Source organism: Eretmochelys imbricata, chromosome 23 (assembly GCF_965152235.1).
Source record: "Eretmochelys imbricata isolate rEreImb1 chromosome 23, rEreImb1.hap1, whole genome shotgun sequence".
NCBI classification, from domain to species: domain Eukaryota; kingdom Metazoa; phylum Chordata; order Testudines; family Cheloniidae; genus Eretmochelys; species Eretmochelys imbricata.
The window spans coordinates 15,286,177-15,300,752 of NC_135594.1; the positions used below are offsets into that span (position 1 = coordinate 15,286,177).

Sequence of the window (14,576 nt, forward strand, 5' to 3'; positions counted from 1 at the left end):
TGAAAACCCGAGAACACTAGAAAATTAACGCGTGAAATGGATTAAAAACTGGCTACCGGAGAGTTCTGTCTACGCACCTGTGCGCGGGGAACCGCCATCGAGCAGGGGGGTTTCCTGCAGGGCCCTAGGCCCTGTGTAAGCGGGGGAATGGTCCCGCCGTTGTGGGGAACTTTCCTGGCTTATACCCGCCCCGGTGGGATTGGCTGGTGAAAGGATCTGAGTCCTCGCTCCCACTGCCTTTACCCAGCGGCCTGCCTGACCTCGAGGGCTCCCCTTCCTCCCTCCTGTGCAGCAGAGGCCTCATAACCCCGGCAGGGCTGGGCCCTGGATCCCTGCGGGCTTGACCCCCAGTCTTGTCGTGGTCACTTCGGACAGGGGCGAGGGTGTCCCCACTCCGGGGCACTGTCTCTGCACCGGATGCTTCCCTGACCCACTGATCATTGCACAGAGTTCAGAGCACGTAGAAAGTAGGAAACAGCAACTCATAAGAAAATAAGGAAAAGATGGGGAAGGTGAAAGGAAACAAGTCACCTGCCCTATGGCACGGGGACCCCAGTAAAAGCGCCTCTGGGATGTCAGGGAAGTTCAGCCTGTTCCTCACCCGTCCCAGGCCCTGGCCGTTGCTGCAGGGATGCTGCGGGTTGGACGCTCGCTCTGGTTCTCGGTGGCCACACGCCCTCAGGCTGTAGGTGGCAGGACCCTTCTTCCCAAAGGTTGCCCCAGCCATATCGGGGTTACGACCCTCCCAAGTCTGGCCTGCAGGGCCTCTTGGCTGGGGGCGTCTCCCTGCACTGGGCCCGGTGCCCAGGGTTCCCTTCGATCCCCCCAGCTGCTCACCGCACCTGGCTCCAGACTGCCCCAGCCCCAGCCCCGCTCTGCCTCCAGCTCCCTGGGCTGCTGTTCTGGCCCCTCTGTCTGGCCCAGCTCCATTCCCCAGCTCTGCTCGGGCCCGGCTCCCTCCTTAGCTCGGCCCCGCTCTGGCTGGCCCAGGCAATTCCAGCTCACAGAGGGGACGGGACCCCTCTGGCCTCCTGATTAGCCCCCCTGTTCCTGGGGCCTGTCAGCCTCAGGGTCCTGACGTCCCATCGACCCTTCCCCCTTTGAGTACTGGGAGCTGGCCACCACCTCCCCCACCACTGAGCGTTAGGAAGGGGACAAGAGTCCCCTTTACACCTGCGCTCGCTCCCAGCTTGATCCAGAAACCAGAACGTCGTCCCTGAGCCCGTTCGCCGCCGACACACGGCCTGCGGGCGGGGGGCATAACGCCGAGCCCGGGACAGGGCCCCAGAGCCCGGGGGGGCGCCGGGGGCCAGCGACCCGCCTGCGTTTTCACGGGGCGCCGTCCGGGAGCAGAGAACGCCGGCCCCACACACAGGCTGGGGGGTCGCCCTCCGGGGCAGCCGGGAAGGACGTGGGGCGGGGGGGGGAGGGGGGGGGACCGAGGGGCTGATGGGGGAGGGGCCTCCCTGGGAGCAGGGGGGAGGGGGGTTCGGGCCTCCGGATCCGGCCCGGGGGCGACGCTGCGCCCAGCTCTGGGGCCTGCGGGGCCGGGGGGGAGGTGGCGACGTGGCCGAGGGGCTGGCGTGTGGGGCGGTGGGGGAGGGGGATCGGGGAAGGCCCTGCAATGTGTGTGTGGGGGTCGCTGGGGCGGGGCTGGCGGGCCCTCGTGGAGACCGAGGAGCCCCTTGGGTGGGGGAGGGGCCTGTGGTGGGGGAGGGGCAATTTGGGGTCCCATTTCCTGTGACCCCTTCTGTATGGGAGCATGGGGGGGTTCCCCCTCATTTACATAACTCAATATACACGGAGTGGGCGGGGCTTGATGTGGCCCCCCGCCCCTTTTGGGGGGGTTGGCTCCACTTCCGGTTTGGTTGCCCATCATGGCGGCCTTCTCGACGGCTACCACGGTAACTTCCGGTCTGATCCGCCTTTGATTCACGCTGTTGTGCCTGCCTCTTGTCGTCACTTCCGCCCTTCCTTCCTGGCTGCTACGCCCAGGGCCGCCTGCCCTCCTTCCCACTGGTAGCGTCACTTCCGGCGCCGCGCTGCCCTTAATGGCGGCCCTGAAGCTGCCTTCACTTCCCGCTTGCGCTCACTTCCGCCCCTGCGCGCCCCGCGCCGGAAGGGGAGACCCCGCGGTGTGCGCGAGGCGGAGCCTCTTTCCCGTGCGGCCGGCGAGCATGGCGGAGTTCAAGGTGGGCGCGGGGCCCGGAGGGCCCCCCCCCCCGGGCTTCTGGGGCCCCCCGCGGGGCGGGGCAAGTGGGGGGTGGGGCCCCCCTTCGCTTCCTCGCACTGTGGGGGGGAGGGGAGCCCCAAAGGGGGGAGGCGTATGGGGGGGCAGGGGGGCGGTGTGGGGGGAAATGGGGAGGGGCAGGGGGGCTGTGGGGTGGGGAGCTGTGTGGGGCGGGGGGGCTGTGGGGTGGGAGGAGGGGCGGGAGGCTGTGTGGGGAGGGGCGGGGGGGACTGTGGGGTGGGAGGAGGGGTGGGAGGCTGTGTGGGGAGGGGCGGGGGGGCTGTGTGGGGAGGGGGAGGGAGGCTGTGGGGTGGGGGGGCTGAGTGGGGAGGGGTAGGGAGGCTGTGGGGTGGGGGGGCTGTGTGGGGAGGGGTAGGGAGGCTGTGGGGTGGGAGGAGGGGCGGGGGCTGTGGGGAGAGGGGCAGGGGGGCTGTGGGGTGGGAGGAGGGGCAGGGGAGCTGTTGCGGGAGCCTTGGGTAGGGTGAGTAGATTGGGTTGGGCAGAAAGGATGTGGGGGGCTGAAGTGGAGCCTCCACTTTGTGGGATGTGAGACCCCTGTAGTGCCACGTGGAGCCCCCCAGTGGGATTCTAGTGGTGCTGGGGGCAGCTCCCCTGCGGGTGGGGGGCCCCCAGAGCTGGCTGGTGCTTCCCCAGCACAAGCACCCCCTCGTTCATCCTATCTGGTGGGACCTGGGACCCCCCAAACTGATGACCTTCTCCCCTTTCCCCTCAGGTTCTGGTCATCGATGGACGTGGCCATCTTTTGGGGCGCCTGGCAGCCATCGTGGCCAAGCAGGTCCTGCTGGGTGAGTGTTGCTGGGGGGGTGCCCCCCAGGCCTGGGATCCCTCCCCCTGCCTAGGCCCTGCTCCGCTGGAGGGGGTCTGTGATGATGCTGTCTGTGTTTGAGCCTCACGACCGTGAGAACACCCCATCCATGCACTACCATCTGAGACTGCTCCCCAAGAGGCCAGGACGCCTGGGTTCTCTCCCCTGGGAGGGGAGTGGGTGGGGAGGGGGGACGCAGGACTCCTCGGTTCACTCCCTGGTTCTAGGAGGGATCTAGTGGGCAGACGAGGGGAGGAGGCCGGATTCCTGGGTTCACTCCCCGGCTCTGGGAGGGGAGTGGGGTCTAGCAGGATAGAGCAGGGGGCTGGGAGCCAGGACTCCTGGGTTCTCTAGGTCCATGGTGTTTGCTAAGGGTGGGTCTCCTGATCCTGCTGTTAAACACTCCAGTCTCCTCTGCCTCTCCTGCCGCCCCTGGCCTGAGTCCATGGCGATGGGCTCAAAGCAGGAGCCCGAGTAACTTTGCAGCCGTGAATCCCCTCCCCCCGCCTGGCGGTCCCTGGGCTTGTGGCGATTCCGCTCCCCATCGGTGGCGTGGCCGGCGTGTCCCGCCCTGGGCCTGCACGGCCTGGAACCCCCCGCGTCGCTGTGCCCCGGCTCCCCACTCGCCATGCGGCCTCGTTAACGTCCTGCTCTGCCTTCCTCCCAGGGCGCAAGGTGGTGGTGGTGAGATGCGAGGGCATCAACATTTCCGGGAACTTCTACCGCAACAAACGTGAGTGCCACCGTCGGGGCCGGGAGCCAGGACGCCGGGGTCCTTTTCTGAGCCCCCTTTTCCCTTGCTGCTTGGGTACTGGTTTACCTAGCACCAGTTCCTCCTCCCCTTGGTCCGTTGCAGGCAGAGAAGGGGGCAGTGCCCCACAGTATTATGGTAGTGTTGGAGGGTGTGGGACCCCCCTATGGTATTGAGCGCTGCACAGACCCTGTCCTGACTGGCTCACGAGCTCCCTACCCTGAGGGTGGGAGGGGAAACTGAGGCCCAGGGAGGGGGTGTCCTCCCCCGAACTCAGTAGCCAAACTGGGCCTGGGACCCAGGCATCCGGGAGAGTCGCTCCCTGGCTGACCCCGCTCTGCTCTCCTTCCAGTGAAGTATCTGGCCTTCCTCCGCAAACGCATGAACACCAACCCGTCCCGCGGTCCCTACCACTTCCGCGCCCCCAGCCGCATCTTCTGGCGCACGGTCCGAGGTAACAACCCCCCATGCTTGGGCTGGGCTTCAGGGGACAGTACAGGGGGGGGGGGGGGCACTGAGGTGCCACGGGGGGGCAGGGAACAACCACTGCGCAGGGGCCTGAGCCATACCCATGATCCATCCCCAGGGGAGGGGGGGACAGAGAATAGCCACAGCAGTGTGTCCCAGACACGCCCCCTATGGAGCCTGAGGGGCAGCGACCCACAGCGCAGGGCACCTGGGCCACACCATGATCCATCCCCTGTGGGCCCTGAGGGGGGGCAGGGAACAGCCACAGCACAGGGCCCTCTTATCTGTCCCCCATAGAGCTTGGGGGGCAGAGGGCAGTCTCAGAGCAGTGTGTCCCAGCCCCGCCCTTATGGAGCTTGGGGGGCAGAGACCCACAGCGCAGAGCGCCCCAGCCGCAGGCCCACTCCCAGCAGCTGGTCTCCTCTCCTTGCAGGGATGCTGCCCCACAAGACCAAGCGAGGCCAGGCCGCCCTGGAGAGACTGAAGGTCTTTGATGGGATTCCGCCCCCGTACGACAAGGTAACAGTGCCCCCTGGGGGCCGCAGGGGGGATGGGGGGGCCCGTGTCCATGATGATCCATCTACCTACATTGTTTGATGCTGGGTGAGAAAAATTTTGACTCTGAGACACGCCAGACCCGCTCTTCTGCTCTCCCACCCCGTCTGCTTCGTACCCATAACTATCTTCTCTCCCCCCCCCTCCCCCCCCCCCGTGCAGAGGAAACGGATGGTGGTACCCGCTGCTTTGAAAGTCGTACGCCTGAAGCCGACGCGCAAGGTACGTCCCTCCCAGAGCCCCGTTTCCACACGGGAGATGGGGCAGGAGGTTGAAACCTGATTGAAGGCAGCACTGTCATGAGGCAGGTAGTTCCACAGCCTGTCAGAACAAAGGACTCCTCAAAGGCAAAACTCGGGGAGCCATTAACCCATGGGACTACTCACAACATGGTACTAAGGGCCAGGGCCAACTCCGAGGCAATATATTCACTTGCCAGTGGTATTAACCTTGGGAACTGGTGCCCACATGATATTGGAGACCAGCAATTCATCAGAGGTAATGGGTTTGTTAGGTAGTGTGGTGTTAACCTTTGGGACTACTTGCCACATGATTCCTTGGTCTTCAATATCACGAGGCAGCTAGTGGCCAGTCATGGGACAGCCTTGTTCAGTGCAGGTGCCATCTGCCCAGTGATGCCCTGGCCACATCCAGCCAGTGGCTGTGCCCTACCCGGTGCTGGGAGCTGGCACCTAGGGCGGTCGGTGATGATGCTAACTCACTTCACTTCGAGTCTCACGACCATGAGACAACCTCCTACATGCACTACCATCTGAGACCACCTGGGGGCACAGCACGACCTGGCTTAGTTGGGATCCTGCAGGAAGGGGGGCTGGTGGGTTAGAGCAGGGTGTGGCGGGGGGGGGGGTTGGGAACCAGGACTCCTAGGTTCTCTCCTGACCCGTCTCTCCCCTGCCCCCGCAGTTTGCCTTCCTGGGGCGCCTGGCCCATGAGGTTGGCTGGAAGTACCAAGCCATCACCTCCACCCTGGAGGAGAAACGCAAGGAGAAAGCCAAGCTGCATTACAACAAGAAGAAGAAGCTGATGGTGAGTATCTCCGGGGGTCATGGGGCCTCGAACACTCCCCCTTTGAGAGGAGTCGCATCTCGGCGCTGGGCGAGGGGTCCCCATAGGACCAGCCCCGGTGCCCCACCCCAGAGGGGCTGCATCCCAGCGCCGGGTCCCCATATACCCACCCCGCAGGGAGATGGGCCCGTTCCCTGGGGGCTCCCCCGAATCTCGGTCTGATTCCTCCTCCCTGGGCGTCTCTTCCAGAAACTGCAGAAGCAGGCGGAGAAGAACGTGGAAGGCAAGATCGCCAGGTACACCGACGTGTTGAAGCAATACGGCATCTTGGTCTGAGCCTTGAACCTCAATAAAACCAGCCCCTCCACTTCCGTCCAGCCCCTCCGTGCGTCTCTCACAGGGCCCAGCTCCGGCTGCCTGGCCTGGGAGGCCGGGTCACTCTGGGGCTTGGCTGGGCCGGCCAAATCCCCTCCCATGTAGCACAGAACTAACCCGCTTCTCCCCGCACTGAGCCCGCGGCTTCGCACCCCTCCCGGAGCGGCCCTGGGCCGGGACCAGAGACCCCATCGCTCACCCCAGCAGTCCGAGTCATTGCGGGTTTCAGAACGCTGCATGGGCACCTTCGAGGCCCTCTCCCCTGCGGGGCCTTCCCCTGGAGGAGAAACACCTTGAGCTCTTTGCGGGGGCCCCCCAAATCTCCCTGGCACCCCCTAAGCCCCAGCCCAACCCCTGAGGGGCCGGGGGGTGGAACCCAAGTGCTTCCCCCCATCGCCGGCAGCGTGTTCAGGATGCAGCTGCTCATCCCGTGGCTCTGGGACGCTTCTTCTCATCGATCCTCGTGGGGTGAGGAGTCGCCCCACCTCGTCTGACCCCCTGGAGCTGCCCTGACTTCCATTCTGGGTGCCTGGGATGGAGAATCCACTCCACCCCCGGGGGGGGGGTGCTTCAAGGGTTAACCCCACCCCACCCCCCCGACTCCGGGTGCCTTATTTCCACTGGGAATTTGTCTCACTTTGCCTGGTGGATCTGGTAGGCCATCAAGGGTCGTTCCCCCCATTCCCCTCTCTCTGCTCGTTCTCGGGCAGGTTTTCTGATCCTGGAGTCGTCCTTGGGCCTCTTCCCTGGCCCCTCTGCGACGTATCCACCCCCCTGGAGTGGCAAACGCTGGCTGTGGAGGGGGGAATCCGGCAGCGTCGCCCTGGGGCCAGGCCCCGAGCTCCCACGGGTCCCCTGCTCCGACTCGCCGATTCTGTTAGCCCTTGGGCCAGGCTGGGGAGCTCGAGATGGGCTGATGGCGGCCGGCCTGGATGTGGTGTCGGTGAAACGTGGCCTGCCCGTGGCTGCTTGTTCTGGCCCCTCGCCCCCACTGCTGGAGCCCCAGAGCTAGGCTATGGCCGGGGGCCGTTTTTTTTCCTCTTCCTGCTCTTTCCCCAGCCTGGGGGGTTGGGATTTAGGAGGGGCCTGTGGCATGCAGAGGGGGAGTCCCCTGACGGAGCCTCGTGCCCCCGACTCAGCTGCAGGCTTCTAGGAATCGACTTAAGAGTGAGGCTGACTCTAGGCTCTAGACCAGATGTGGGCAAACTACGGCCCGTGGGCCACATCCGGCCCGCGGCACCATCCTGCCCGGCCCCTGAGCTCCTGCCTGGGTAGGCTAGCCCCCGGCCTCTGCCCCCACAGCCATGCTGCTGTGTGGCTTGCGCCCGCCCACCTCCCAGGCTTTCCAACAAGCCTGTCCTGCCACTCTGAGCGGCATGGTAAGGGGGCAGGAGGTCCCGGGGGTGGTCGGATGGGGTGGAGGTTTGGGGGGGGGGCGGGGGAGATGGAACAGGGGGTGTTGGATAGGGGGTGGGGTCCTGGGGGGGGGGCAGTCAGGGGACAAGATGTGTGTGTGTGGGGGGGGCAGGGGTGGGGATAGGGGTCGGGGCAGTCAGGGGACAAGGAGCAGGGGGGCTTAAATAGGTGGCAGGGTCCCGGGGGGTGGTTAGGGGCGGGTGGTCAGGGGACAAGGATCGGGGGGGGGTTGGATGGGTGAGGGGTTCAGAGGGGGGGCCAGGCTGTTTGCCCTTCCCTACCCAGCCTGCCATACAGTTTTGCAACCCCACTGTGCCCCCCGGGCCAAAAAGTTTGCCCACCCCTGTTCTAGACTGATTGCGGGGGAGGAGCAACGCCCCCTGCTGGACGGGTGCAGGCATAGCAACCGCCTGCTGTTAGAGGGTGTTCCTCCACCCCCCCCTTTCCTCTGGGGCAGCCTTTCCACAAGGGGGGGGCTGTACCTCGCTCTGATGGCAGGTGTGTGCGTGCGGGGAGGGTGTTTGCCCAACAGAGGGTGCCCTGATCTCAGCTTGGGGGGCTTGCTGGGATGGTGGATGGTGCTGTGGGGGGATGGCTGTAAGATAAATGTGTGTTCGCTGGGGAAGAACCCAGGCGTCCTGCGCTCCTCTCTCCCCGCCATCCCCCCCAGGTCTGTCCCACAAGGAGTCACACCACAGCTGGGCAGGGTCCTGTTTATTGCAGCCCCTTCATTGATGCTGGCCCCCACTCCACACCCCCCCAACCAGGGCGCGTCCTCCTGGCAGCCGGGGCGCTCAGCCCTGCTGGTCCTCGGAGAAGGTCACCCCAAGCTGCTGTCGCACCGTGTCCATGATGGAGGCCACCAGCTCGCTGTCGGCCAGGCTCATGATGGGGCTCTCCTTCAGGCCTGCGGGGAGAGACACCTCAGGCGGGGCTGCGAGCTTCCCCTGGGCAGTGCCCCAGCCAGGGGCTGAGCAAGCTGTGGGCTGCTATGGCTGGATGTGGGGAGAGACCCTGGAGCTTGCCCCCCTCCCCTCCCAGAGCCAGGGGGAGAACCCAGGAGTCCTGGCTCCCTGCCCCGGGAGCGGGACCCCTGGCGTCCGGCCCTTACCTCGCAGCAGACACTCGCGTACGTGCTGGGCCTCGTAGCGCATGCCGGTGCCGTTGGAGAAGTTGAGGGGCTGGGGGGCGGGTGGCAGGGGGCACTCGTGGCGCTGGTGGTTCACGATCATGGTGGTAGGGGCGTACCAGGGGGCGGGGAGCTAGGAGGATGCAGGGAAGAAAGGGTTAATAATAAGCACCCCCCCACGATAGGATCTGACCCACCTGCCCCAGCTCCCCACACGCTGTTCATAGAGACAAAGAGAAAATTCAAGACTCTGGACTTCCCCCCCCCCCCCCACTAGTCCCCACTTCCCTCCCCCAGCCAGGGAGAGAACCCAGGAGTCCTGGTGCCCAGCCAGTTTTCCTGGTCTTCTCTTATCCTTGGGCCATAGGCCAGGAGCTGCCCCCTCTGTGCCCCCCCCCCCCCCGCACCTCAATGGAGCCCTTGGTGCCGCAGACCCAGGCCTGGTTGGGGAGCTCGACGCTCATGGTGCAGGACACCACGGCCTGGCGCTTGCCCGCGTACTTCAAGATCACCGAGGTGGTTTCGTCCACACCTGGGAAACCGAAACAGCAGCACTTCAGTCCTGCCCCCCTGCCCTGCCGGTGCCCCTCACGCCTGACCCACAGCCCCCCTGCCCTGCCGGTGCCCCTCACGCCTGACCCACAGCCGCCCTGCCCCGCCGGTGCCCCTGAGCCCTGGCCCCCTGCCCTGCCGGTGCCCCTCACGCCCGACCCACAGCCCCCCTGCCCTGCTGGTGCCCCTCACGCCCGACCCACAGCCCCCCTGACCTGCCGGTGCCCCTCACGCCTGACCCACAGCCCCCCTGCCCTGCCGGTGCCCCTCACACCCGACCCATAGCCCCCCTGCCCTGCCGGTGCCTCTCACGCCCGACCCACAACCCCCCTGCCCTGCCGGTGCCCCTCACGCCCGACCCACAGCCCCCCTGCCCTGCTGGTGCCCCTGAGCCCTGGCCCCCTGCCCTGCCGGTGCCCCTCATGCCCGACCCACAGCTGCCCTGCCGGTGCCCCTCACTTCTCACGCCCCGACCCACAACCCCCCCTGCCCTGCCGGTGCCCCTCACGCCCGACCCACAGCCCCCCTGCCCTGCTGGTGCCCCTGAGCCCTGGCCCCCTGCCCTGCCGGTGCCCCTCATGCCCGACCCACAGCTGCCCTGCCGGTGCCCCTCACGCCCGACCCACAGCCCCCCTGCCCTGTCAGTGCCCCTGAGCCCTGGCCCCCTGACCTTTCCAGTGCCCCTCATGCCTGACCCCACAGCCCCCCTGCCCTGCCGGTGCCCCTGAGCCCTGGCCCCCTGCCCTGCTGGTGCCCCTCATGCCCGACCCACAGCCCCCCTGCCCTGCCGGTGCCCATGAGCCCTGGCCCCCTGCCCTGCCGGTGCCTCTCACGCCCGACCCACAGCCCCCCTGCCCGTGCCCCTGAGCCCTGGCTCCCTGCCCTGCGGGTGCCCCTGAGCCCTGGCCCCCTGCCCTGCCGGTGCCCCTCACACCTGACCCACAACCCCCCCTGCCTTGCTGGTGCTCCTGAGTCCCTGCCCGTCCCTCCCGACCCACAGCCCCCCTTCCCTGCTGGTGCCCCTCATGCCTGACCCCACAACCCCCTACCCTGTCGGTGCCCCTGAGTCCTGCCCCCCCCTGCCCTGCCGGTGGCCCCCTCACCTCCAAACCGCAAGCCCCTCCACCCCGATGGTGCCCTTCATTCCTGGCCCCCACAGCCCTGCTGGTGCCTCTGAGTCCTGACCCCCCTCGCTGGTGCCCCTCACTCTCGACCTGCAGCCCCCCTCCTCCCCTGCCCCCCACACCCTGCCGGTGCCCCCTCACTCCAGCCCCCGGTACCGGAGGGGTAGAGGAAGCCCGAGGCGACGATGGACTCCGGCCGCTCCCCCGCGAGGACCATGCTGGCGAAACTGGATGCCGTAGCAGCCGACGTCCAGGACGGCGCCGCCCCCCCAGCTTCTTCTCCACCAGCCGGTGGATGTTCTCCATGGGGTGCCCCACGGTCACCGAGATCAGCTTTACCTCGCCCCACCGCCCCCTGGGCGAGCAGCTGGCGGATCTGCTCTGAGATGGGGAAGAAGCGGGTCCAGAACGCCTGGGGGGCAGGGGCAGAAACAGAGCAGGGAGCTGGGGAGGCTCGGTGGGGGGCTCGGCAGGGGGCGCTGGGCTGCGGGGGGGGCGGGGCGGGGGGCTCGCCAGGGTGCGCTGGGGCTGTGGGGGGCGGGGGGCTCGCCAGGGGGCGCTGGGCTGCGGGGGGGGGCGGGGCGGGGGGGCTCGCCAGGGGGCGCTGGGCTGCAGGGAATGGGGGGGCTCGGCAGGGGGTGCTGGCCCCTGGCTGTGGGTGCTGGCCCCAAGGCAATGGTAGCGGGCGCTGTGCCAGAACCGGATGGGGGGTGGCTCTACCCCTCCCTAGGCACCCGTGACCCGGGGGTTGGGTCCCCTTCAGGGGCCGGCTCATGGGCGAGGCCGGCTCCAGCCTGTCGGGGCCTGTCCCCAGTGGCTCCCACGGTGCCGGCCCCCCGGGATCGTCACGCGGGGCCTTTCCACACTCAGGGGCTGTTTGCCCAGCGCCCGCCCCCCGGGGTATTAATCATCATCCCCGTTCCCACGCCGGGCGCGCCCCGCGGCTCTCCCAGCGCTCGGCAATTCCCCGGCTCGTGGGGCCCAGAGGCCGAACTAAGGGACGTCCCTTCTACGGAGGGGCTGTTCCCGGTCGCCCCGCTCCCCCGCTGGCTCTGGGGGGTTCAGCCCATGGCTCTCTGTGTCGCCCCCTAGGGGGCGCTGGGCTGCGGGGAGCGGGGCGGGGGGCCCGGCGGGGGGGCTGGGCTGTGGGGAGCGGGGCAGGGGCCCAGCAGGCGGTGCTGGGGTGCAGGAAGCAGGGATGCCGCCCGCCAGGGGGCGCTGGGAGCGAGGTGGGGGGCCCGGCAGGGGGTGCTGGGCTGAGGGGAGTGGATCAGGGGGCCCAGCAGGGGGCGCTGGGAGCAGGGCAGGGGGGCCTGGCAGGGGGTGCTGGTCTGAGGGGAGCGGGGCAGGGGCCCAGCAGGGGGCGCTGGGGTGAGGGAAGCAGGGGCCCGGCAGGGGGTGCTGGGCTGAGGGGAGCGGAGCAGGGGGCCCAGTAGGGGGTGCCGGGCTGCAGGGAGCGGGGCAAGGGGCCCAGCGGGGTGCTCTCCCTGAGTGGTCAGGACCGGCCCTGATGCCCCAGGCCGGTGCTGGGGGGCACTGGGCTGCAGGGGGGCTCTAGGGGGTCACTCACCTCCATCAGGAAGACCCCCTGGCTCTGGGCCAGCTGCACCAGCTCCCTCACCTCCGCCGTGTTCATCCCCAGGGGCTTCTCCAGCAGCACGTGCTTCCCGGCCCCCAGGAAGAGCCGCCCCACGGGCAGGTGCTCAGGGTTTATGACCCCCACGTAGACCACGTCTGCCATGGGAAGTGTGAAATGGGGGTGGAACCCAGGAGTCCTGGCTCCCAGCCCCCCTCCAGCTCTAACCCTTGGACCCCACTCCCCTCCCAGAGCCAGGGAGAGAACCCAGGTGTCCTGGCTCCAGGTCACCCCTCGTGCTGCCATTCACCCCTCCCAGACCAGTCCCCACACTTTGGGGGTCTCAGCCTGCCCCAGAGGTATCCCTGGACACACAGACTCTCCCCAGAGGGGAAAGGCCCCGGGCCCCCTTCCCCACCCCCCTGAGCCAGCCCTTCCCTGCCCTGGGGCCGGATGGGAGCCAGCGCCCCCTAGAGGGGAAAGGCCCCGTGTCCTGCCCCGCCCCCGCGGGTCAGGTCCCATGGGGGTCCCCCGGGGGCTCACCCACGTCGGGGTCCTGCGCCAGCTCCTCGTAGCTCCCGTACGCTCGGGGGATCCCGTGTTTCTGGGCATATTCCTGAGCCCGGGCGAGATCACGCGCAGCGATGGCCACAGCCTGGGGGGGAGGTTAAAGTGGGGATGAGGCAGCCGGGACCCCCCCAGAACCCACCCCCGTGCCAGTCAGTGAACACTAAGCCAAGAACCCAGGACTTTTGGCTCCCAGCCTCCCTCCCTGGTCTAACCACTGGACCGCCCTCCGCGCTCCGCTCCCAGAGCCGGGTAGAGAACCCAGGCATCCTGCGGCCTCTCCCCCAGGCCCACCTTATGCTCCGTGGCCGGGAGGGTCTTCAGGGCCACCAGGAAATCGTGGCTGATCCTGCCAGCAGAGCAGATGCCCCAGCGGGTGGCCATGGCCCTGGGTGGGCTGGGCTGGGGGCAGGTCCCAGCTCCTGGGGGGCGTGGGGGGCAGCGGCGTCTCTCCTGCTCCAGGCCTGGCTGGTGCATGGTGGATCCGACTCAGCAGCTGCACGGGTGTGGGGGCGGGACGGGGTGGGGCGGCCCGGGGCAGAGTGGCACACCCTATGTCACTGGGCATGGGGGCGGGTTCAACAGGGGGAGGGTCACCCCTCCCCATTCCTCCAGGGCACAGACGGGGGGATGTGAGGCGGGATGGGGGGGATGATTTCCGCCCATCTCTTTCTCCTTCACTCCCACCCCCCCCGTTATGGCCTCGGTTTGGGGCACCAGGATTGGGGCTGTGGGTGAAGGGGGTCACTGGAGTGGGTGAGCAAAGGGCTGGGAGGGAGAAGGGGACGGGGGGCTCACCGGGGTGGGGAGGGGGGATGGGTGTCACAGACCCATGGGGCCGACTCTGTGCCCCAGCCTGGAACCAGTCTTCTGGGCATGACCCCATAGTGGACAGGGCCCCCTGGCCTGTGAGACCGAGCTGTGATCCCCCGGTCCCCACCATCTCTCTGCAGCCCCCAGCTGCGAGTCCAGCCCCCCATGGGGCATTGGCAGGGACGCTGACCCCTTTGCCAACCACAGACCTGTCCGCGGGCTGGCACCGGGCTGAGGAGTCTGGTAGGGTCTGGGCGGGTCAGCCCAGCGCCCTGCCAAGCTGCTGTGAGCCCCACGGCCCGGCCCCACTCATCCAACACCAGCCCTTCATCCCCCTGCCAGGGTGGCTGTAGGCCGGGGGGTGGGGGCACAGCCGGGGTGGGGGGGAGCTTGGGGTTGCCCTTGTTGGCTCAGAACCTGGGTGCTCCCCCAACCACCCCACCCCCCAACCTCCCCAGAGAGCAAACGGACACACCCGGCAGCCATGCAAAACAGAAGGGAAACTGAGGCAGGCACAGGTCTCATAACAATAATAGAGACAAGGCGCACTTTGTCACAGCCGATACCCCCCAGCAGTGGGATTCTGGGGGCATGTGAGGTACGGGGCATCTCGGGGGAGGTCAGCGCTAGTGGTGAGGGGGTTGAAGGGCTCAGGGCAGGGGGGTTGGACAGGAACAGTGGCCTGAGGGGACCCCAAGATTAGGGCAATGCTCAGGGGATCCAGCAACCTGGGGGTGAGGTTGGCGGGGCACCCCCAAATTGGACTCAACAACCAGCCCCCCTCAGGGGTCTCGCTTCTGGGTAGATTTTATTTGGATCAAGAATCTGTTACACTCTTAGGGGTGAGGGGCACTTTACAGTCCATGCATTGGGGGGTCCCCCAAAACAGCCCTGACCCCTGCTTCTTTGGGGGCAGGGGGAAACTGAGTCAATCAAGATGGCGGCTGCAGCTGCCGTCACGGCATCGTCTTCAAGAGAGGTGAAATGGTTCAGGGCCAGAGGGCAAAGGTCAGGACGAAGGGTCAGAGGTCAAGGGTCAAACAGACCACAGGTCAAGGATGACATCAAAAGACCAGAGAGCAACAAAGAAAATCAGGGGTCATAGGTCAAGGATAAGCTAGGCCCAAAGAGGTCAGAGGCCAAGGTGGGGAGGTCAAAGGTCAAGAAT

General features: G+C 67.3%; 2 protein-coding genes and 3 non-coding genes across 5 annotated transcripts; 4 read left to right on the forward strand and 1 right to left on the reverse strand.

Moving 5' to 3' along the window:
* The first annotated feature begins 2,100 nt into the window (after positions 1 to 2,100).
* Positions 2,101 to 6,228, forward strand: RPL13A (ribosomal protein L13a). Its single transcript, XM_077840674.1, has 8 exons — positions 2,101 to 2,192; positions 2,964 to 3,036; positions 3,724 to 3,789; positions 4,160 to 4,261; positions 4,709 to 4,794; positions 4,993 to 5,052; positions 5,755 to 5,877; positions 6,106 to 6,228. The coding sequence occupies exons 1-8, from the start codon at positions 2,178 to 2,180 to the stop codon at positions 6,190 to 6,192; spliced, it is 612 nt and encodes a 203-aa protein (XP_077696800.1). The 5' UTR covers positions 2,101 to 2,177; the 3' UTR covers positions 6,193 to 6,228.
* LOC144279337 (small nucleolar RNA Z195/SNORD33/SNORD32 family) lies at positions 3,108 to 3,187 on the forward strand. The gene has a single exon (XR_013348664.1). It is a non-coding gene; the product is annotated as a small nucleolar RNA Z195/SNORD33/SNORD32 family (small nucleolar RNA).
* LOC144279338 (small nucleolar RNA SNORD34) lies at positions 4,837 to 4,906 on the forward strand. The gene has a single exon (XR_013348665.1). It is a non-coding gene; the product is annotated as a small nucleolar RNA SNORD34 (small nucleolar RNA).
* On the forward strand, positions 5,528 to 5,612 carry LOC144279335 (small nucleolar RNA Z195/SNORD33/SNORD32 family). The gene has a single exon (XR_013348662.1). It is a non-coding gene; the product is annotated as a small nucleolar RNA Z195/SNORD33/SNORD32 family (small nucleolar RNA).
* A 2,213-nt stretch (positions 6,229 to 8,441) lies between the features above and the next one.
* Positions 8,442 to 12,979, reverse strand: DHDH (dihydrodiol dehydrogenase). The gene is given in 10 exon segments (XM_077840195.1): positions 8,442 to 8,554; positions 8,759 to 8,909; positions 9,184 to 9,308; positions 10,609 to 10,678; positions 10,680 to 10,721; positions 10,723 to 10,797; positions 10,799 to 10,864; positions 12,023 to 12,186; positions 12,572 to 12,683; positions 12,890 to 12,979. Coding segments are annotated over 10 exon segments (1,008 nt in total).
* Between the last annotated feature and the right edge of the window lie 1,597 nt (positions 12,980 to 14,576).